General features: G+C 45.5%; 1 protein-coding gene across 1 annotated transcript in view; it reads right to left on the reverse strand.

Moving 5' to 3' along the window:
* LOC120988597 (probable N-acetyltransferase 16) overlaps positions 1-22,572 on the reverse strand; it is a 147,716-nt gene that overhangs the window by 114,878 nt on the left and 10,266 nt on the right. The window contains exon 2 of the mRNA XM_040416166.1: positions 18,638-18,853. Within this exon, the coding sequence (XP_040272100.1) occupies positions 18,638-18,853 (216 nt within the window). The remainder of the gene's footprint in view (positions 1-18,637; positions 18,854-22,572) is intronic.

The raw sequence follows: 22,572 nt of genomic DNA on the forward strand, positions 1-22,572 counted from the left end.
GAGGGCCCGACGTCCATAAGGTGGGGGTTGTGCTTACAGCCCAACACCGTACAGGACGTTTGGCATTTGCCAGAGAACACCAAGATTGGCAAATTCGCCACTGGCGCCCTGTGCTCTTTACAGATGAAAGCAGGTTCACACTGAGCACATGTGACAGACGTGACAGAGTCTGGAGACGCCGTGGAGAACATTCTGCTGCCTGCAACATCCTCCAGCATGACCGGTTTGGCATTGGGTCAGTAATGGTGTGGGCTGGTATTTCTTTGGAGGGCCGCACAGCCCTCCATGTGCTCGCCAGAGGTAGCCTGACTGTCAGTAGGTACCGAGATGAGATCCTCAGACCCCTTGTGAGACCATATGCTGATGCGGTTCGCCCTGGGTTCCTCCTAATGCAAGACAATGCTAGACCTCATGTGGCTGGAGTGTGTCAGCAGTTCCTGCAAGAGGAAGGCATTGATGCTATGGACTGGCCCGCCCGTTCCTCAGACCTGAATCCAATTGAGCACATCTGGAACATCATGTCTCGCTCTATCCACCAACGTCATGTTGCACCACAGACTGTCCAGGAGTTGGCAGATGCTTTAGTCCAGGTCTGGGAGGAGATTCCTCAGGAGACAGTCCGCCACCTCATCAGGAGCATGCACAGGCGTTGTAGGGAGGTCATACAGGCACGTGGAGGCCACACACACTACTGAGCCTCATTTTGACTTGTTTTAAGGAAATTACATCAAAGTTGGATCAGCCTGTAGTGTGTTTTTCCACTTTAATTTTGAGTGTGACTCCAAATCCAAACCTCCATGGGTTGAAAAATTTGATTTCCATTTTTTTATTTTTGGGTGATTTTGTCGTCAGCACATTCAACTATGTAAAGAACAAAGTATTTCAGAAGAATATTTAATTAATTCAGATCTAGGATGTGTTATTTTTGTGTTCCCTTTATTTTTTTGAGCAGTGTATTTTGGTTTGAAAAAAATACCCATTTTATTGAAGACCCTACATTTTGGGCCTTTTCTGCATTTGTGAGAGTCAATTACTTTAAATACTGTAGTTATATTCTGGGTTTAAAAAAACACCCATTTTGTGAAAGACACTACATTTGCGGCCTTTGCTGCATTTCTGAGAGTCCAATACAAGCGTTAAATACTGCATTTATATTGCGGTTTGAAAAAAACACCCATTTTGTTCAAGACACTTCTCTTGCGGCCTTTGCTGCAGTTCTGAGAGTCCAATACAAGCTTTAAATACTTCAGTTATATTTTGGGTTTAAAAATACACCCATTTTGTGCAAGACACTACATTTGTGGCCTTTGCTGCATTTCTGACAGTACAATACAAGCGTTAAATACTGCTGTTATATTGTGGTTTGAATAAAATACCCATTTTGTTCAAGACCCTACATTTGTGGCCTTTGCTGCATTTCTGAGAGTCCAAAACAAGCTTTAAATACTGCAGTTATATTGTGGGTTTAAAAAATCACACATTTTGTCCAAAACCCTACATTTTTGGCCTTTTCTGCATTCGTGACAGTCAAATTCAAGCTTTAAATACTGCTGTTATATTCTGGGTGTAAAAAAATCACCCATTTTGTGCAAGACACTACATTTGGGTCCATTGCTTTATTTCTAAGAGTCCAATAGAAGCTTAAAATACTGCTGTTATAATAAAGTCGTTTGAAAAAAACAACCATTTTGTGCAAGACACTTCATTTGCGGCCTTTTCTGCATTTCTGAGTGTCCAATACAAGCGTTAAATACTGCTGTTATATTGTGGTTTGAAAAAAAACACCCATTTTGCTCAAGACCCTACATTTGGGGCCTTTGCTGCATTTCTGAGAGTCCAAAACAAGCTTTAAATACTGCAGTTATATTCTGGGTTTAAAAAAACACCCATTTTGTGCAAAACCCTACAATTTGGGCCTTTTCTGCATTCGTGACAGTCAAATACAAGCTTTAAATACTGCTGTTATATTCTGGGTTTAAAAAAATCACCTATTTTCTGCAAGACACTGTGTAACGGTCTCATACACACACACACACAGGGGGGAGGGAAGTGACCACTGCGCTCCACCCTTACCCCTGGCCCTGCCTACTTGCCTCGCGAGTCCTAATGACAGGGGACAACTGGACGGCTATCCCTAACTTGGAATAAGTGCAGGGATGACAGACAGGCAAACAACAGGACGTGAACGGACCGAGTCAATACCAGGAAAGCTACAAAGTACCAAAGGAGTCAGCAGAGGATCGTCAGGAGGAGGCCGGGGTCAGAATACCAGGAGAGCAGCAAAGTACACAAGGCGCAGGCAGAGGATCGTCAGGAATTCAGCAGGAGGTAAGTACGCCAGGAAAGACCAAATCACAGGTGGAACCTAAATTAACAGGCAACCTGTGGCCAGCAGGCTGCCAGTATTTATAGTGGGGAGTGAGGGTCATGTGACGTGGCCAGCGTCACATGACTGACAGGACCAACCAGTCGAGCACCGAGTATCAGCTCGGTGCTCAAGGCAGACTTAGGAGGAGGGAGCCACCCAGCTAGTAAAGCCGCCCTGGGAATGAGGTCAAACACAGATCCTCACTCCTGAAGCTAAGCAGCAGGTCTGCGGCTAATGGGGGACCGAGTGCACCTTCGGAACCCCGTTAAGTACCCCCCCCTTTTTACGAGGGGCCACCGGACCCAAGACTTCAGGCGATGGCCTTTCAGGGGTGTTCTAAATGAAATTTTCGAACAAAGTCTAGGAGCATGGAACCTCCCTGGCAGGTACCCAAGATCTCTCTTCAGGTCCATACCCCCTTCCCATGTGAATCAGGGTACTGCAAGGAATTTACGGCACCTTCCTGACATCCCCTATTTTAGACACACATACTCGACAGCATCATTGACAAGAACCGGCGGAGGCGAGGCTTTCGATGGTACCTACCGGTTCAAAATATTTTTTAAGTAGAGATTTATGAAACACAGTATGAATGTGGAATGACTCGGGCAGCTCCAACCTAAATGATACCCGGGTTAATCACCTCCGTGATCTTATATGGTCCAATAAAAACGAGGGAGCAAACTTTTTAGAATCTAGCCTTAAGAGAGAGATTCTTGGAGGACAACCATACCTTATCCCCAACCTGAAAATTCACCCCCCCTTGACACGTCTCCTATTGGCCTTGAGTTTCTGAGAACTTTGAGCCTTTTCTAAGTTCAAATGAAACCCGGGGCCCAACTGTGCATAGTTCAGAGGAGAACCTATCCGCCTCAGGGTTAGAGGAGGAGACGGATGACCCAGAATGAAAACGGGGATGGAAACCATGGTTACAAAAGAAATGTGAAACTCCAGCAGAAGAATTGACACGGTTATTCAAAGCAAATTCAGCCAATGGAAGAAATTTCACCCATAATTGCTGGTCATCAGCAACATACAACCTCAAGAATTGTTCCACAGACTTATTAAGGCGTTCAGTCTGCCCATTACTCTCAGGGTGGTAGGCAGAGGAAAAAGACTGAAATTTTTCATTTTTGACAGAAGGCCCTCCAGAATTTGGACACAAACTGCACACCCCTGTCAGAAACAATATTTTCCGGCATACCATGCAATCGAACAATTTCTTTCACAAAAATAGACGCCAGGGTTTTGGCATTCGGGAGTTTAGACAAGGGAATGAAATTGACCATCTTGCTAAACCTATCGACCACTACCCAAACGACAGTCTTACCCTCCGCCGGCAGTAGGTCAGTTATAAAGTCCATCGAGATATGGGACCAGGGTCTACTGGGAATGGGTAGGGGTCGTAGGTTACCAGCAGGGCGAGTCCTTGGTGTCTTGGACCTGGCACAAACCTCACATGCTGACACATAGGACTTGACATCCCTAGTTAGAGTGGGCAACCAATAAGATCTAGAAACCAGATCCTTAGTGCCCTCAACACTCGGATGTCCACAAAAGGCAGAATCATGACACTCACCCAACAGCTGGAGACGAAATTGTATGGGAACAAACAACTTATCTGTTGGGGTGGATACTGGTGCCAGATGTTGTTCAGACCTAATGCGAGCCGAGATATCCTGGGTAAGAGCTGCTAAGAAGATTTTTGCTGGTTAGGATGGATTCAGGTGGTACCCTCAGTAGGTTGAAAAGCCTGGAAGCTCCGAGATAATGCGTCCGCCCTTCACATTTTTACTCCCAGCCTGAACGTAATGGAAAAATCAAAACGAGTAAAAAACAGAGCCCATCTGGCTTGACAGGGATTCAACCTCTTAGCAGACTCGAGAAACATAAGGTTTTTATGGCCAGTGATAACAGTTACACAATGCCTTGCCCCCTCCAGAAAATGCCTCCACTCCTCAAATGCCCATTTAATGGCCAGCAGCTCCCTATTCCCTATGTCGTAGTTTCTCTCCGTGGGAGAGAATTTCCTGGAGAAGAAGGCACATGGTCTCAGGTTAGTGAGGCTAGCAGGACCTTGTGAAAGGACTGCTCCTGCGCCGTCCTCGGACGCATCCACCTCCACAATAAAAGGTTTCTCCTGATCAGGCTGGATCAGAATGGGAGCGCTACTGAATGCCTTTTTTAATTTTTCAAATGAAGAAACGGCCTCAGTAGACCAATTCTCCAAATCCGCCCCTTTCTTAGTCAACGGTTTAGCAATTACGGAAAAATTCATAATAAATTTACGATAGTAATTGGCGAAACATAAGAACCGTTGTAAGGCCTTTAAGGATGAAGGTCTTACCCATTCCTTAATTGCTAGTACCTTACCAGGATCCATCTTGAAGGCGTGAGGAGTCAGAACATGCCCTAGAAACAGAATCTCCTGTACACCAAAGACACATTTCTCTTGCTTAGCGGATAGCTGATTCTCCCTCAACACCTCTAATACTTGTTTAACATGAGACACATGGGATTCGAAGTCAGGAGAGAATATCAAAATGTCGTCAAGATAGACAATAACAAATTTACCTAAGAACTCCCTAAGAATGTCATTCATGAAGTTTTGGAACACAGCTGGGGCATTGCTGAGTCCAAAAGGCATCACCTGATATTCAAAGTGTCCTACTGGAGTATTGAACGCCGTCTTCCATTCGTCTCCCTCCTTGATTCGGATTAGATTGTAGGCCCCTTTCAGGTCAATTTTGGAAAACCAGGTTACCCCCAGAACCTGGTTAAATAAATCCAGAATCAATGGGAGGGAGTATCTATTCTGGACAGTGATTTTATTTAATCTCCGGTAATCGATACATGGCCTAAGACCACCATCTTTTTTCTTAACGAAGAAAAACCCCGCCCCCATAGGAGAGACAGAAGGTCTAATATGCCCTTTACCAAAGCTCTCCCTAATATAATCTTCCATGGCCTTGCGTTCGGGCATAGAAAGATTATAAATTTGTCCCTTAGGAAACTTGGCCCCCTCTACTAGCTCTATGGTACAATCATAAGGTCAATGGGGGGGTAGAACCTCCGGGGTTGGTGATGAGAATACATCAGAATATTCCTTAACAACAGTGGGTAGAATTATCAGACTTTACTGAGACCCCAGCCTGTACCACGGACAAGCACGAGTCACACTTAGGCCCCCATCTCACCAATTCCCCATTGGACCAATCTATAGTGGGGTTATGTAGTCGGAGCCAAGCAACCCTAGTACCACCTCAGCCGGTAGGTTCTCCAGGACTAAAAGCGAACATCTCTCTGAGTGGCACACACCCACGGTTAGAGAAATCTCTGAGGTACAAAGGCTCACCGTACCACCAATAAGAGGAGTAGCATCAATAGCCATGACATGGATAGGAGTTGGTAAGGCAAACATAGGAATACCCAATCTTACAGCATACTCAGAGTCAATAAAGCTAGCTGCTGAGCCAGAATCAATAAAGGCCTTACCCGGCCATTTATCTACTCCCAGAGAAATCGTAATGGGTACCGAAAGCTTACATTTAGACAATTCTCGGCTACTAGAGCCCTGTCTGGTTCATCATAGAGGGTACCCAGGGCCTGAAAGAACCCCTCCACAGAAGATTAACAACTGGCGCCAGCAGGTAAAGAGAACGCCCAGTCCTGGGGATCACCCTGTAATCGGGAAAAGATAATGCCCACGCGTTGACTCTCGGGGCCAGAGGACACGGGGTGCAAACGGAAGTAAAGTTTGCAATTCTCCTTAAAAGAGAGAAACTTATTCCGGTCTCCAGAAAAGGGTTCTGGGAGCTTAATCTGGGGCTCAAAATGCGGACTGGAGGCCTGAGGAGTGGAAGAACCTTGCCCTAACTCAAAAGAACTGAGTTTTTCCCCTAACTCCTGCACCCTCTGCGTCAGATTAGAGACATGGTCAGTCAGGGTCACCAGAGGATTCATTATACAGTGGTTATTGGGCCTGTTAATCTGTAACGGTCGCATACACACACACACACAGGGGGGAGGGAAGTGACCACTGCGCTCCACCCTTACCCCTGGCCCTGCCTACTTGCCTCGCGAGTCCTAATGACAGGGGACAACTGGACGGCAATCCCTAACTTGAAATAAGTGCAGGGATGACAGACAGACAAACAACAGGACGTGAATGGACCGAGTCAATACCAGGAAAGCTACAAAGTACAAATGGAGCAAGCAGAGAATTGTCAGGAGAAGCCGGGGTCATAAATACCAGGAGAGACGTGAAGTACCAAAGGAGTCAGCAGGAGGATCGTCAGGAGGAGGCCGGGGTCAGAATACCACGAGAGCAGCAAAGTACACAAGGAGCAGGCAGAGGATCGTCAGGAATTCAGCAGGAGGTAAGTACGCCAGGAAAGACCAAATCACAGGTGGAACCTAAATTAACAGGCAACCTGTGGCCAGCAGGCTGCCAGTATTTATAGTGGGGAGTGAGGGTCATGTGACGTAGCCAGCGTCACATGACCGACAGACCAATCAGTCGAGCACCGAGTGATCAGCTCGGCACTCAAGGCAGACTTAGGAGCAGGGAGCCACCCAGCTAGTAAAGCCGCCCTGGGAACGAGGTCAAACACAGATCCTCACTCCTGAAGCTAAGCAGCAGGTCTGCGGCTAATGGGGGACCGAGTGCACCTTCGGAACCCCGTTACACACTACATTTGCAGCCTTTTCTGCATTTCTGAGAGTCCAATACAAGCTTTAAAAACTGCATTTATATTCTGGGTTTAAAAAAACACCCATTTTGTGCAAAACACTGAATTTGGGGCCTTTGATGCATTTGTGACAGTCAAATACAAGCTTTAAAAACTGCAGTTATATTCTGGGTTTAAAAAAACACCCATTTTGTGCAAGACTCTACATTAGGGGCCTTTTCTGCATTTCTGAGAGTCCAATACAAGCTTTAAATACTTCAGTTATATTCTGGGTTTAAAAATACACTCATTTTGTTCAAGACTCTACATTAGGGGCCTTTTCTGCATTTCTGAGAGTCCAATACAAGCTTTAAATACTGCATTTATATTCTGGGTTTAAAAAAACACCCATTTTGTGCAAAACCCTACATTTTGGGCCTTTTCTGCATTCGTGACAGTCAAATACAAGCTTTAAATACTGCTGTTATATTCTGGGTTAAAAAAAAAAACACCCATTTTGTGCAAGACCCTACATTTTGGGCTTTGCTGCATTTCTGAGAGTCCAATACAAGCATTAAATACTGCTGTTCTATTGCGGTTTGAAAAAAAAACACCTATTTTGTACATTTGGGGCCTTTGCTGCATTTCTGAGAGTCCAAAACAAGCTTTAAATACTTCAGTTATATTCTGGGTTTAAAAATACACCCATTTTGTGCAAGACACTACATTTGAGGCCTTTGCTGCATTTCTGACAGTACAATACAAGTGTTAAATACTGCTGTTATATTGTGGTTTGAATAAAATACCCATTTTTTTCAAGACCCTACATTTGGGGCCTTTTCTGCATTTCTGAGAGTCCAATACAAGCTTTAAATACTGCAGTTATATTCTGGGTTTAAAAAAAAACACCCATTTTGTGCAAAACCCTACATTTCAGGCCTTTTCTGCATTCGTGACAGTCAAATACAAGCTTTAAATACTGTGGATATGTGAAATGGAGGGCATTCAAATGTCTAGGTACACATATGGATGAATCATAAATTATTTATTGGAAATAAAATTGTAAACCACAGGGGTGTAAGCAAGTGGTTCCAAATAGGTGGCGTCAGGGTAATGTACCACAATACGCAATGTTCTTATATAAGATAAAATCCAATTTTCTGGTATAAGAGAATACTAGTACAGGTGATCAGTCTGTCTAGTAATTTACTAAAATACAAAAATGCAAAATACACGTCACAGTGGGCTTCTATATACCCAGCTGGCAATGACGTGGGTTTCCGGATATCCAATAAAATGGACAATAAAAACTGATTGTGTGAAGTGGCGTTAGGGTCCCTTGTTATGTCCAAATAGATGGAGACAGTCTGTTATATATCGAGGCTGGAACAGTCTTACCCCATTGAAGATTTACCCAAGTAGGTGATGTATACTGGCGGTGGTCCGATCCTGGGGAGCGTTGGTGCGCACGTATCTTGCAGCTTGTTTGGCGTCTCTCTCCGTTGTGGCGTCTCCTACTTCCGGCATCGCTGGTTGGCCATATATGTCAATGAATATATACATATAGCCATCAGAGTTGAACACATGTGAACCCTATATTTAAATTAATAGATCCATTCCGGTCTTTTATTAACATCCATAGCCATCAAGTTGAACACATGTGAATCCTATATATAAATAAACTGATCCACTTCGGTCTTTATCAACAGCCAAGGCATCCTACAGATCCCTCCCCTATAAATAGGACGGTGATTAGGAATACTGTCTGCCACTCATGAAGGTGCAAGAGTGCACCGAAACGCGTTTGATCCTTATTCAGACAGTAGTTTGACCCATATATGGTTCAATAGCTAAAGATTTTCCACCAATAGAGACTGCAAAAGTCACTAAATAGAGCCGGCTACAATAGGTGACGTATCCAGTCAGCTGACCGCAGTGACGGAGATATGCCCCGAGTCACGTGAGACGCCATCCTCTGCACCACGTGGGACGCAACCAGAGACGCCGGAGATACGCCCCGAGTCACGTGAGACGCCATCCTCTGTACCACGTAGGACGCAACCAGAGACGCCGGAAGTAGGAGACGCCACAACGGAGAGAGACGCCAAACAAGCTGCAAGATAAGTGCGCGCCAACGCTCCCCAGGATCGGACCACCGCCAGTATACATCACATACTTAGGTACATCTTTAATGGGGTAAGACTGTTCCAGCCTCGATATATAACAGACTGTCTCCATCTATTTGGACATAACAAGGGACCCTAACACCACTTTATTTTCATATAGTACTAGACTACTGGTTGCCTACTCTTGACATGTGTATACTAAATTATGGCATTAAAATATAGCTTTTATTGGTCACTTATTAAATCTTTAATAATTCTATCTAACCTACTATTAAAACTATCTAATAGAACCTCTAGTGTGCTGTATTAATTATTAGCGGTGCTATTGTTTTGGTAGCCTGGTAGTGGCGCGCTTGCTCCAGTCACTACCTGTTTGTTATTTGTCAGCGTCTATTTTCTCACATGAAGAGGTCTATATAGTCTAAAATCTTATACACTGCCCCTCGACATGTTTCGCCATATACATGGCATCTTCAGGGGCACGGGCAGTCTACAATAAGATCAGAGTGACGCGATCTATTTATTACCTCCTGTTTTGTGATGCAATCCGTTACTAACTTGTTATTTTGTTCCTTATTGGATTGTCTTTAGTATCGGGTCACTCGATTCGTTTGTTTCTCCTGTGGATCTTCCTTGTTTCAGTGCCGTCTTTAATCTCGCGATGTGATCTGAGATCTCGCGCATGTCACTGCACTTAGATTTTTTCGAACTATTATCGATCGACAGTTCCTTCATATAATTATAGCAGATCTTTTCATTTGCGTATGAACAGAATATACTTGCGATATTCCTATAGGTTTGCTTTTTATTCGGATTGTCCGTCTTTTCTCCGCTGCATGTGTTGGAAATTGCGCATGTCTACATTCTGAGACTAGATTTCGGCTTATCTACAGTTCTGCGAATGCTCCAGTACTTTTATAGATGTTCAACGAATTTTTGAGTCTTCAATGGGAGCTTTTTTCTCAGCTCTCCTGCGCTTGCCCAAACACTTAGTCTTTGGTATGCTATTTTACCTAGCTGGTATTTAACTTAGTGTTACCATGCTTTCTTAACTCTGGATCTTATACCGTATTAAGATTACTCGAGTCGATTAATAATAGTGTAATTCTAATCATTAAAATATTATTTTTATGTTTGTTTTTGATATTATATTTGTATTTTAATTTTTTATTATTATTATTTTATTATTTTTGTGTATTATTTTAATATTTTTATTTTTTGTGTATTATTTAATATTTATTTTGATATGAATTACAGATTTTTCTTATCTTTTCTTTTTTAGGGTTGGATTGGATTTGCTGGGAGGTAATTTATTTTATTTATTTATTAGTTATTACTTTATTTATTATTAGTTTATAACTTGTCACTCATCTATTGTTGTATTAAGAGTGGTCAGATTTTGATTTTTTGTTTTTAATTTTTTTTAATTTTTTTAAATTATTATTATTGATCCGAATGATTTAAATTAGTAATGCCACTTTTATAGGAAGGATGCAAAGGTGAATCCTTCATTAAGTCCCAGGAGTGAGAGACTTTTTAGTCTGTATATCCAGCGTGTTTCTTCCTGCTGTAATTTTTTGTCTAGGTCTCCCTGTCGTGGGCCAGACTTTAGTTTTGTTATAAAAACTGGGGAGAAGAGATGGAAAAGGGAGATGAAGAAGAGGGGGAAAGAGGGGGGGGGGAGGAGGAGGGGGGGGGGGGAGGAGGAGGGGGGGGGAGAAAGAGGGGGGGGGGGGAGAAAGAGGGGGGGGGGAGAAAGAGGGGGGGGGGGAGAAAGAGGGGGGGGGAAGAGGGGGGGGGGGGGGGGGGGGGGGGGGAAGACAGGTTGAGTCGCCTCGACTCTCGTTGCTATTGAGCTGTGGGATGGCGGGGTATGTCCGAGAGGTAAGTCCAAAAGATGATAACCTCCAGGTTGCATAAGGCCTACTACACCTAATAACTCACGTGAATGCATATATATATATCATATATATCACTTATCCTTACAACTTGATCCATATCTTCCAGGGGCACCAAGTTTCCAAGTACTTGTCGTGACTCCTTTTGATCCAGCTTGTCATTTCCTCAAAATTACATATTTGGTTCACTTTGGCTATCCACTCGCTCAGTGAGGGAGCCTGAGTGTCTCTCCAATGGAGAGGAATGATCGACTTGGCTGCTGCTATCAGATGGGTCACCAAGTTATGCTTTGACGGTCTGTAAAGATCAGAGGGGAGTGAAAAGAGCACCATTTCCATGGTGATCCTTTGGTCGTTGGCCAGAACTTTGTTGATTGTCTTGTTGACGTTTTCCCAGAAAGGGACGATCAGAGGGCATGTCCACCAAATATGGGACAGAGACCCCTCCCCATCGCCACATCTCCAGCAAAGCCGATCGGGAGACAAACCGCACTTGTGCAAGAACTCTGGGGTTCTATACCATCTGGTGAGGAGCTTAAAATGATTCTCCTGTAGCCGTATGCATGGAGATGGTCCATGTGAAAAGGCCAATAGCTTTTTGAGGACTTGGTCCGGGAAAACCATGTCAAGCTCTCTCTCCCATTCTCTAATATATAGAGGTTTTCCAGCCTCGCTCTCAGCTCCCACCAAGGAGTATAATGCCGAAATTTTCCTCTGTTTATGGAGTGGGGACAGAAGGGTTTTTTCAAACTCTGTCAGTTGTCTCGCTGGATTGGATCTCTCTTTCAACTCCCTGCACACAGCACCTATGTACACCCTTGTCAGAAAGAAGCTTGGGGGATTTTTTATTCGGTCCGGCAATCTATTCATAATAGATGTTTCTGCGTCTGGGGCTAGCTCCCCTAGTCTGGCTTGAGCTAATGATGACCACACTTCCTGGTGTATGCCCCCATTTTTCCCCAGTAAGTCCGGAATAAGATTTGCAGGCAGAAGAGGGGACGGCTCTGGGGCTAGTTTTTTGCTCAATACTTTCCAGGTCTCTCTTATCCCTTTCAATAGGGGGTCACCCATCTTGTCCCTGGAATGACTAGGTTCAGTCAACCAAAGAAGCTGTTGGAGCCTAGGCCCTACACTGTGTCGCATAAGATTTGCTACGTCAGGTTGTCTCTGGGGGTCTACCAACTCCAGCCATCTATTTAGCTGTATTGCCTGATAATATCTCAGGACATCCGGGAATCCCAATCCGCCGCTCTGTTTATTCCTAACCAAGAGGTCATGTGCTAGTCTAGGTTTCTTCCCATTCCATAGGAACTTCTGGAAGAGTTTCCTGATCTCGTGAAAGAACGTTTTTGGCAAGTGTATCGGGACCAGTTGCATGACATAGAGGATCTTGGGAAAGACATAGGCCTTAATCACGTTTTTCCTGCCCATCCAAGATAGGTAAGGCAAGTTGTATTTCAGTAAAAGCTGTGTTATGTCCTTTTTAAGGGGAGCATAATTGCAGTTGAACAGATCATCCAAATTCCCCGGGATCTTTATTCCAAGATATTTTATTGGGCCCTTGGTCCAGTGGAAAGGGAGGCGTTTCTGCAGAGAGGAAGCTTTAGACTCTGAGAGTGAGATGTTCAATATTTCAGACTTAGAGTGATTTACCTTAAAGTCTGATATTTGGCTGAATGACTCGATCTTTTGGGCTAACTGGTCTAGTCCTTTTTCCGGATTGGTCACCAGGAAGAGGAGGTCATCTGCAAAAGCTGTGCATTTGAGCTCTCCCCTGTCATGTTTAACTCCTTCAATCTCTCGGGTCTGTCTAACCAGTTGGATAAGTGTCTCTACTACCAGAATAAATAATGATGGGGACAGCGGACATCCCTGTCTAGTTCCATTGGAAATCTCAAAAACTGGGGATAGTGTTCCATTTACTTTCAGTCTAGCATGCGGTTGTCTATAAAGTGTGAATACTGAGTGTATGAAGGGATCTGGGATGGCAAACCTTTCTAGTGTTAGCCTCATGAAATCCCAGTTGACCCTGTCGAACGCCTTTTCGGCATCAATGCTCAAGAGGGTCAACGGGGATCCCGCAGCTCTAGCAGCCTGGATCGCATGGAAGATCCTGTGCGTGTTATCTCTTCCCTCTCTGCCATGTATGAACCCCGATTGTTCTGAGCCAATCAGGTTAGGCAATAATCTATTTAGTCTGGTGGCGAGGATTTTGGCCCAAATTTTCAAGTACAAATTCAGGAGAGAAATTGGCCCTCTTTAGGGATTAATGTTACATGCGACTCCTGCGTCTGTCTAGGCAATGACCCTCCTTGCAAAAGTGCGTTACATACGTCCGTGAGTCGGGGGGTTAGGATGTCTTGGAAGCTTTTATAATAGAGTAAAGGAAAACCATCCGGTCCCGGGCTCATTCCCGGGGGGGAAACTGCGTATGATGGTGGCTACTTCCTCTAGAGTGATTGGAGCAGTTAGAAGGTCCCTGTCCGCTTGTTGAACTGTTGGGAGTTTGAGGGAGTTTAGAAATACTCTGGTGTGTGACTGTCTGGCGTCAGATTGGCCCGGAAATATTGACTTGTTTAGATTATATAAACCTTCATAAAATTGCTGAAAAGCTTTTGCTATTTCTGGTGTGTCGTGAGTTAGCTCTCCATTAGGGCGTTTTATTTTGGGGATATAGGTTACATTTTTTGTCTTTTTTAGAAGAGAGGTCATCAGCTTGCCCCCCTTGTCCCCATGTGCATATACTTTATGCTGAAAATTTAGCATTTGTTTTCTCACTTTTTGTACTAGGAGATTTTTAAGTTGGAATCTAAGGTCTGTTAACTCCCCCTGCTTCTGTTTGCAAGTGAACAATTTATCTATTTTCTCTAGGGACACTATCTGGGTTAATATAGAATCCACTTTTTCCTGGTGTTCCCTTTTTACTTTTGCACCAATTGAGATGAAGCATCCCCTCACATACGCCTTGTGTGCCTCCCATTCCATGGGTGAGGTGCCGTGTGCAGGGGAATTGATACTAAAATACACCTCCAAGTGAGATCTGACCTGTTCCCGATGCAGTTTGTTGTTCAGCAAAGATTCATTGAGTCTCCACGTCCATTCCCTCCTTGGTAGGGAGGCCAGAGCGAGGGTCAGATGACACGGTGCATGGTCGGAAATGGTGATGCTCCCGATTTCTGCGTTGCTGGAGACAGGCAAGAGAGAAGAGGATGTTAAAATGTGATCAAGTCTCTGGTATGAACCATGTGGGTTAGAGAAGAATGAGTAGTCTTTGACCGTTGGGTTGCTGTTTCTCCAAACATCTATCAGTTTGAGGTCATGTAGCTTTCTATATAATCTACTGATATGTTTCTGCGCAATATGGGACTTAGATTTGGAGGAATCAAGGATTGGGTTTAGCACCAGGTTAAGGTCTGCTCCCAGAATCACTTGTCCTTCCGCAAAATGCTTGAGAGTGTCTAGAGCTTTAAGGAGCCATTGCACCGTGGCTGTGTTTGGAGCATAAAAATTAGCTAGAGTATATTTCCTGGATGCAATTTCTTCTTTTATTATCAAGAGTCTCCCTTCCTCATCAGAAAGTTGATGAGAGAGTGAGAAAGGTATGGACTAATGAATGGCTATGGAGACGCCCTTTGAAGCTGAAGTAGAGTGGGTACTATGGAACCACTGGTTGTATGGTCGAGAGGGCAGTTTTGGCAACTTTTTCTGGCGCAAATGTGTCTCCTGTAAGAAAACTATATGTGAGCCCATTTTCCTCAGGGTTAGCAACAGCTGACCTCTTTTCTGGGGTGTGTTAAGGCCCTTGACATTGAAGGTGGTCACCTTGATTTCTGTCATACTACTCTTAGTTTGGGTCTTCTACCTTTCTTACTGGAGTGAAGGGATCACAACCTGTTCGAGAGTAAAGGGAAGAGGTAGGGGAGGCGGAAGAGAGAGAGGTCAGAGGGAAGAAGGGAAGATATATAGAAGAGGAAAAAAGAGAAAAACACAAATAAAATACACTAAGCACGTAATATAGCAGCGGCTCAGTCTTACTTGAATCGCACAAGTCAAGGGCAAATGCAAAGGGGGGGGAGGGTAAGGGGATTGGAGGGTGAGGGTGTAGGCGTCTCTACCCTTTACATTTCAATGTGATTGGAGAGCTGCGTAAGGGAATGGTTGAAGATGGGGGGAGAATAAGGGGGGGGAGGGGAGGGGGAGAGACAATATCACCATTACTAAAGATTAGGTCATAAGTGGGGGAGAAAGATATAATAAAAAAAAAAAAAACAATAACATGAGACCTTGCTTAGGTCTAAGGCTTATCAGGATTTGGATTAAACAAGAACATGGTAAGAACATAAGTGTTCGTTGTTATAGACGAACTAAGGCCCTGTCGGTTCTCGTCAGGGTTTCCCCTGGAGTCGCGGTGTAGGGCAGAAGGGAAACATTACATGACCTGAGTCCCGAACGTCGAACAGTGGTCGTAACAATAACGGAGCAATCCTTTGCAGGTGATCCGTAGCTGCCGAAACTCCATAGCTCCCGGACGTGGTTTCAAGGTGGAGGGGATCGGATCTCTGCTGCCGCTCTGTTTCCCCTGGATTTCCCCTTGGACATCTTCTTCCAGGTTTCAATCTGCGTGAGCCGAGGCAATTCTGCAGGGTAAGCGATTGGCATCCAGGATGGCAGCTCCAACGGGTGGATACCTATGGTTTCCCAGGCTCTCTCCAGGTCTTCTGGGGTATGGATTGCTATGCGCTTTCCGTTCTTGAGGATCGCAATACCGAACGGGTATAGCCAGGCATATTGGATCTTCTGGGCTCTAAGTGCATCTAGCAGGGGCTTCATGATGCGCCGTTTCGCTAGGGTGGATGGCGCAATATCTTGGTAGAGGGCAATGTCCACTCCGTCGTAGGAAATTTGCTGTTTTTCTCTAGCAGCAGCTAGTATACGTGCGGTATCTACAAAGGACAATAGGCCGCAAACGACGTCCCGGGGTCTCTCGTTCGGCCTCGGAGCTGGTCTTAAGGCCCTGTGTATCCTTTCAATAATTATCGTGGCAGCCGATTCTTGTCCCAACAAGTCGGCAAAGATCTCCATGGCCACTTTATTTAGCGCTTCAGCGGCCCATGATTCAGGGAGGCCCTTGAGACGTATGTTCCGTCTTCTACTTCTATTCTCTTGATCCTCTAGCATTAGCATCGCCTTATTCAATTCAGTGGTATGGAAGTTGAGGTGTTCCTCAACTCCCGTAGCATGTGACACAAGCTCTTGTGCGGCCGTTTCTAGGAGCTCGACTCTGTTCCCCACCTGGGTAATCTCCGATTTTATGTCGGAAAGCTCCGACAGTACTGGCTTTATTGCTCTTTCTAATGCTTCCCCCAGTACCTTAGTGAGGAAGGACTTCGAGACAGGTGAGGGGTCTCTGGATTCTGCTGGGACCTCCTGTGTGCTGTCTGCATCTGAGTCTTCTCCTTCCTCAATGTTTGCTGCTGTCGCCGCCATCTTAGAGCTCACGCTTGGTGAGAGGAGCGCTTTCTTCTTGAGTTAGCGCTGCATTCTTGCTGGCTTTTTTGCGTTCTTGGGGTGTCAGGAGTGTCAGAACTCCTATCTCTCCCATATTTGACCATTTTGGAGTAGGTCACCGCTGAATAAATGGTTTTTAACGCTTGAGTGTGGAGGAGCCGAGGTCTCACACAGCCATCTGCAGTCCCGGCTAGGCTCCGCCCCATTATAATTTTTTTTTTACGTATTTTATGTTATCTGAAATCATTTCCTTATCCACATTTGTTTGCAGAGCACTTGCCATCAGTGATCTCCAGTTCGCATTGTTCGCCCGCGAACATATGCGGGCTGCCATCTTTTTTTACAAGTCTGGCGAGGCATAGGTAAGCCCTTACCTGTGCCTGTGCCGGGAGCCAGTCTGAAAACAAGTGCGGTCACCGGGAGCAGGCAGTTCCGAGAACAGCCCGATGAAGGCCCCCGGTGGCTGTTCTCGGAACTGCCTGCTCCCGCTGACCGCACTTGCTTTCAGACCGGCTCCCGGCATAGGCACAGGTAAGCGCTTACCTGTGCCTCGCTGGACTTGTGAAAAAAGATGGCAGCCCGCATATGTTCGCGGGCGAACAATGCGAACTGGCCATCACTGCTTGCCATGCTCTTAACCACATTTTGCTGCCATTTGCAGCCCTCTAGTCCATGACTTTTTTAGAGCCATTTTAGTGCTCCAAAGATCGGGTCCCCATTGTCTTCAATGGGGTTTGGGGTAAAGTTCGGTTCCCGAACTCAAACTTTTTTGTGAAGTTCGGCTGAACCCGTCGAACCCGAACATCCAGGTGTCCGCTCAACTCTAGTCCCGAGCTATTTGAGAAACCTTGACATGGTGCTCAGGCTCAGACATGTGCTCCACAGTAATCTCTCAATTTTGACATCAGTATGAGGGTTTAGTAAGACAGCAGAGTGCACCTAGCTTTGCAAATGTTATTATATTGTTATATCGGTTATCACATCCACATAATTGCTATCTTGTGTAGGATGTCTATTGTGGTACTTGTGTTCCGCTGCGGGCATCCTCCACTGTATGCATTAGCAACGGGATACAAGTGCAGGATTTGCTCCCCTGTATACACATGCACAACTGCATATGGGTTTGAGCACTTCCTGCCTATTTAACACCATGCCATTTTTTCTGTTGCCTTGTGTGGTATGATCTGATATATTATTGCACTACACCGTCTGCAGACACTCAAGTAGCAACCATATGACTAATCAGGAGGGGTTTGTTGCCTATTTAGCTGATTGCTGACAGTCTATGTATTTTGTTCCTTCAACTCCACGTTTATTGTGTTAATGTGCACTGATTTGAATTTGTGTGAACACTACCTATACCTCCATAAGCTTCTTCAGCGTCCCCTGATGAGCCCCCCAAGTGTTCGGGCGAAACGCGTTGGGATAGGGGTGTCTTAATTTCACACATCCCATAATATTACCACTAAACAACTGTGGTATTCTTTTAGCTACCACGTGACTCGTCCCTTGTTGATGGGAGTTGATATGCAACTGTATTTTCCATTTGTGTTACTGTTTATTATTTTTGGTACGTTTATTTTTACATGGTAAAGTCTAGACGAGCCAACTGTTGCTTGTTCTACACTTCCCGATCAGGGACATCCTAGGGCGTCCAGGAGGTTCCAGACTTGGGATCGCCCCTATTGGGGGGGCCATTCCGTTCCAGGCAGGGCAGAACGAAGATAGAGTCACCTTTAGGGACAGTCCTTTAAGCATCGTTTATCATACAAGACCTTGCCATTTTGTCGCCCACTACTGTGAGGAATATTTTTTGTTTTTGTTTTGAGTTATGTTAGATAATTTTGCCTATTTGGGGTATTTAATGTGTTTTTTATTTAGACATATGAATAAAGGATGGTTTTCTGTGACTATAATATTAAAGATAATACAACCGATCCATTCTTAACAGATGCAGACGGTTGTATTATCAGTAACGGAAGCGTTTTTGCTGAACCCTGCCGGATCCAGTAAAAACGTTAGTGTGAAAGTAGGCTTAGTCACCAATAATTTATTTTTTCTACTCACCACTTTCCCTTCACACTTGGCCACAATCATTCTTCTATTGGGTTCCTTCAGCCATGAATGGTACCAGAAAGGCAGAAAGTCCATTCCGTTGTATATCCCACTAGAGATAAACATCAGTTCTTCATAGTCTTCATCTGTTGCAGGTGAAAAATCAATATGTGGAATCGAAGTTTCATCTGACATGGCGTCACTACACAATCCACACGAGTGTCCCGGCTGAAAGGAGAGAAGAGAAGAAGTTCAATCAGGCAACGTTTACTCTCTTTCTTCGATAGGGTTCCCAGCAGTCTGACTCCCAATGATCCGATGCTTGTTTCCCATCCTTGGGATGCATTTTAATCTTGGTACAAACCCTTTAACCAATTAAAACTAAGTTTTTTTTTTACAGGTAGGACAGTAAAAAACATGTCGTTACACAAGATTCTTCAAACACTCTTTATGCTTGTTTCTACTGTACTTTAACCCATGTCCTGGTGATCGTGCAAGCACTGAAGCTGGAACTGCAGGAGCCTTGATTGACAGCTAGTCCAAATGGGCTCCTACTCCGAATCTGGTTAACAAAGACCCTGAGGTCTACCATAGGTATAATCTTTTAGACTCTATCAGGGACACTAAGATACCAAGTATTTCAAATCATTATATATCCAATCAAATGATACAAGACCTTAAAATAAAGATACATTAAAAATAATTTTTAAAAGTGTCTTCAAATACTAAACCAACCTTATTTTTCATAAAAAAATATTTTATTTCAATACCTATTGTTGTTCTGATAAAAATTCTTACTTGGTACCACCACAATCATATCCATCAGTAAAAAATAAAGTAATCACAGGGCTCACACAGCCACATCGATCAAAAAATAAACTGTCATGGCTCTTTAAATGCGACTATTATGAAGCCAATTGTTCACAATATTGTAGTACTGAACTTCACCTATAGCAGTCATCTGTCCAAGGAAGGCTAGCCAATCAAGAACTCCTCCCTGTATAAACCAATCTGAACACAGTGATCATTTGACCCAGATCACATGTCAGATGTACAGCAACTAGAGATAAGCGAAATTTAAAAAAATTAGATTCAGCCGGTTCGCCAAATTTTTGTAAAAAAATTGGTTCAATCAGAATTTATTTGTGGCGAATCGCGTTAAAAACTGCTATTTCCTGGCTGCAGAGAGCCTTTATAGTGGTGTAGAACACTGTGCCTTGCAGTAACACACATAGGGTGTCTGCTGTGGTAGTGAAATAATGCTGAGTCATTATGACACGCAGATGACAGGCATCGCTCTTAGAATCACTGCACACTTCACTTCTTTAGACAGTCACGGGGCCAAAACTGGCCAAATAACTTTGTGTGAACTCAGCCTTACAGGTCAATGTTAGCGCCAAGAAGAATCACACTCCTTTTACACCGTCATCAGCAGGGGCAGGCTGGGCCGGGGGGCTCAGCCCTAAATAAACGGCCGCTGGGCCGCCCGTCTTTAACAGGCGGCGCGGCCCTGGATGTAATTGCGGCCGTGCTGTGTGCTGTGGGGCAGGGGAGGGAGAGGCGTGTCCCTCCCCTGTTCTTCTGATAGGCCGCAGGCACTAATGCCTGCAGCCTATCAGAGGCCGGCTCAGGCAGCACGATGACGTCATTATCATCGCGATGCCTGAGCCAGGCAGCACACAGCAGGGATACAGGCCAGAAGAGGCTTGCATCGCAGCTGATGGAGGTAAGTATTAGTGTTTTGTTTTTTTTCTTCTTTGGGGGGGCTGGCACTATGGGGGGATCTGGCACTATGGGGGGGGGGTATCTGGCACTAAAGGGGGAGCTGGCACTATGGGGGGGTTGACACTATGGGGGGGATCTGGCACTATGGGGTCGGATCTGGCACTATGGGGGAGCTAGCACTATGGGGGGGCACTATAGGGGGAGCTGGCACTATAGGGGGAGCTGGCACTATAGGGGGGGGCTGGCACTATGGGGGAGCTGGCACTATGGGGAGCTGGCACTATAGGGGGATGGCACTATGGGGGGCTGGCACTATGGGGAAGCTGGCACTATAGGGGGGCTGGCACTATGGGGGAGCTGGCACTATAGGGGGGCTGGTACTATGGGGGAGCTAGCACTATGGGGGGGCACTATGGGGGGATCTGGCACTATAGGGGAGCTGGCACTATGGGGGGCTGGCACTATGGGGGGCTGGCACTATGGGGGGGCTAGCACTATGGGGGGAGCTGGCACTATGGGGGGGCTGGCACTATTGGGGAGCTAGCACTATGGGGGGGCTGGCACTATGGGGGAGCTGGCACTATAAGGGGGCTGGCACTATGGGGGGGTGGCACTACAGGAGGGCTGGCACTATGGGGGGGCTGGCACTATGGGGGGGGGCTGGCACTATGGGGGGGAGCTGGCACTATAGGGGGGGAGCTGGCACTATGGGGGGAGCTGGCACTATGGGGGGAGCTGGCACTATTGGAGGAGCCGGCACTATGGGGGCATTTCTTACTGGCACATTATGGGGGGGCACCATGGGGGAGGGGAGCACTATGGGGGTATCTGGGGGCTCTAAAGGGGCTTTTTTTAAATTATTGGCACATTCTGGGGGGCACTATAGGGGAGAGCAGCACTATGGGGCATCTGGTGTTACTATAGGGGCATTATTTGGGGGCACTATGGGGAAGTGGGGGCTCTAAAGGGGCCTTTTGTATTGGAACATTATGGGGGGCACTATGGCATTTGGTGGCACTAAGGGGGCTGTGACAAAACCAACCTCGCCACTGGGTTTTGGAGAGGCCTGGCTGCTGGCCTCTTGCCCCAGGATTATGGGCCATATACTAACTTTTAAACCCCTGAACCTATTCAAGTGAATTTTGGATAGGTTTGTCCCCAAGTTATACTGTTTAAATTGATGTTAGTTATATGTATGGCCAATGTAAACTCACAAAGTTGTAACAATGTATAATAAGTGTAACTTGTCAGCTTGGGAGGAAAATGCTGGGTGTGTTTCTATTGTGCCATTGTCCCATTGTGTGTTTAAATGGTGATGTCTGTCCTGTTGTCTACACATGTGTATTGGCGATCTCCCTTTGTCCTGAGAGATAATTGGATTGCTCCTCAGGTTGTTTCCGGGACAGAGAGGAGGAAACCATGATGCATTGTGGGGATATGTTGTATCTGTCCTATGTCACAGTCTTCATTCTGGTCCTCTGGGGGCGTGAACGATTGGTTGCTGTAGTTACATTGTATGTGTTGTAAATTACTGATTGGTTGTATTTCAAACCCCTGTGGGCAGTACTATGTTTGTGGTTTATGAATAAAAGAGGCTGTACGTGAAGTACAGTCAGACCACTGCTTGACCCTCAACACGGAGCCTTGTCTCGTTATTGGGGGGATCCGCTGTATGCTGGTAGAGACTGATTGCCAGGAGTGTAAGCTGATTCCTGTTCGTCTGCTAGCAGCTATTCGTGAGGTTCCAGTTTGGAGTGCTATTTTGTATCCAGTTCGGGAGTTTGGTGTATCCTGCAGTAGCTGTGCCTGTCTCTCAGAAAGGGGCTTATCGCCTAAACGGATTTTAACCCCTTGTCTGCTGAAGCGGTCCGTTACATTGGTGGCAAGCAGCGGGATCGTTCCTACAGCCAGAAGGACAGCTACAGGAGACACCATTTCTGTGGATTCTACAATTTAAAGGCAACGCATGTCCCAGTACAGCGACCCGAAAATTAACAGGATGGAACCAGCAGTGTTATACGAGGAGGAGGACCTGGATAGCCGGGATGCATTAAGGAAAGGCATCTGGTACCAGGCCCTGGATAATGTACAATACCAGCGGGGTGAGAGTCTCCCCAGTGAAGAGCAGCGGTTGCAGAAGCAAGTGGCCCTGTGGATGCCCTTCCTGGGAGAGCAGCCCCTGGAGGAATGGGTGAAGGAACTAGAGCACCGGGTATGGCAGG

Source organism: Bufo bufo, chromosome 1, assembly GCF_905171765.1.
Source record: "Bufo bufo chromosome 1, aBufBuf1.1, whole genome shotgun sequence".
NCBI lineage: Eukaryota > Metazoa > Chordata > Amphibia > Anura > Bufonidae > Bufo > Bufo bufo.